Here is a 1,318-nt window from a genome sequence, read left to right as displayed (position 1 = left end):
GACTCTCCCTCCTGTGCTAAAAGCACTTTCAAAAGCAACAGTAGACACTGGTGTGGCTAAAATATCTTTAGCCATTGTAGATAAAATAGGATATTCGATTGAATTACGTTTCCACCACACAAGAATGTCAAAGTTAGGATCCCTTTTGACACACTTACTAGAATTATACACCTCAAGCTCATTTTGGTTATCAATCGAGTCTTACTCCTCTAAATGTTGCTCAAAAGCATCAGCTCTAGCCATAAGTGATGAACGGGCAGCAGATGCATTTGTTTCATCATTGGAGACATTATTTCCACCACTACCAAGAGGCTGTATGGAATTATGTTCTTGGTCATAAGCTTGCTTATACCAATCATACAACTTTTGTAAATTCTCTTTTATAGATTTTACCAAGTCACTACCAAACTTTGATCCAACTCCATACATGTCCTTAAACGCCCACTCAATGTAACTCAACTTGTATCTTGGATCAAGAATAATACCAAAATATATCATCTTGTTCATCTTATCAGGACTTCCCCAATATCTATTATATTTTTCCATCATATCTCCACCCACACTTGCAAAAAAATCATTTAAGTTCAAAGGAGCTTGCTTTAACTCACAATAAATGGCAGACACATGGTGAAAACAAGTATGCAAACTCACATTTTGAGAGGTGGAAAAAGTCTTAGTTGCTTCATAGAATAACTTTAGGAAAGCGCTAAAAGCCCTAGCAATGTCCCAATCATCATTACTAGGGGGATTACCTTTTCCAAAGAACTCCCTATAGCTCGACTCTTCATCCTCAAGCTTCTCAAAAGCGAGTTGAAACTTCTCCGCAGCCTCTAGCATTAAATATGTCACGTTCCAACGAGTTGAAACATCAAGACATACTAATTTTTTGCAAGTTATTCCAGCAAATTCAATGCATTCTTTAAACTTGGTTGCCCTATGAGGTGAGGACTTAACAAATCTAACAGCATCTCTAACACTAGTTACAGATAAATATTTATCTTTCAAACCCTCATTTACCACCAAGTTCAAAATGTGAGATGAACACCTCATATGAAAACACTCTCCATCCCCCATTAACCCATTCATATTTGCTATTTTTCTCTTTAGATATGTCACAACAACATCATTTGAAGTGGCATTATCAACAATTATGGTTGACACATTCCTAATTCCCCAATCCCTTAACACTTCTTCAATCTTCCTACCTACAGTTTCACCTTTGTGGTTTGGAATTACAGTAAAGCTTATAATTCTTTTTTGATACTTCCATTCGTTATCCACAAAGTGTGCCGTAAGGGTCAAGCAGTTGAGATTTTGT

General features: G+C 36.6%; 1 protein-coding gene across 1 annotated transcript; it reads right to left on the bottom strand.

Annotated features, from left to right (window-relative positions):
* Positions 1-201: 201 nt before the first annotated feature.
* Positions 202-1,086, bottom strand: LOC127095678 (zinc finger BED domain-containing protein RICESLEEPER 1-like). The gene has a single exon (XM_051034333.1). It carries the CDS (start codon positions 1,084-1,086, stop codon positions 202-204), a length of 885 nt encoding a protein of 294 aa, XP_050890290.1.
* Between the last annotated feature and the right edge of the window lie 232 nt (positions 1,087-1,318).

This window comes from Lathyrus oleraceus, chromosome 6 (genome assembly GCF_024323335.1).
Source record: "Lathyrus oleraceus cultivar Zhongwan6 chromosome 6, CAAS_Psat_ZW6_1.0, whole genome shotgun sequence".
NCBI classification, from domain to species: domain Eukaryota; kingdom Viridiplantae; phylum Streptophyta; class Magnoliopsida; order Fabales; family Fabaceae; genus Lathyrus; species Lathyrus oleraceus.
Note: the sequence above shows the minus strand (reverse complement) of the source record. Positions and strands in the feature narration are given on the sequence as shown.

Excerpts from the sequence above, each read along its gene's own strand:
- LOC127095678 (XM_051034333.1), bottom strand. The coding sequence starts at position 1,086 with ATGAATGGGTTAATGGGGGATGGAGAGTGTTTTCATATGAGGTGTTCA.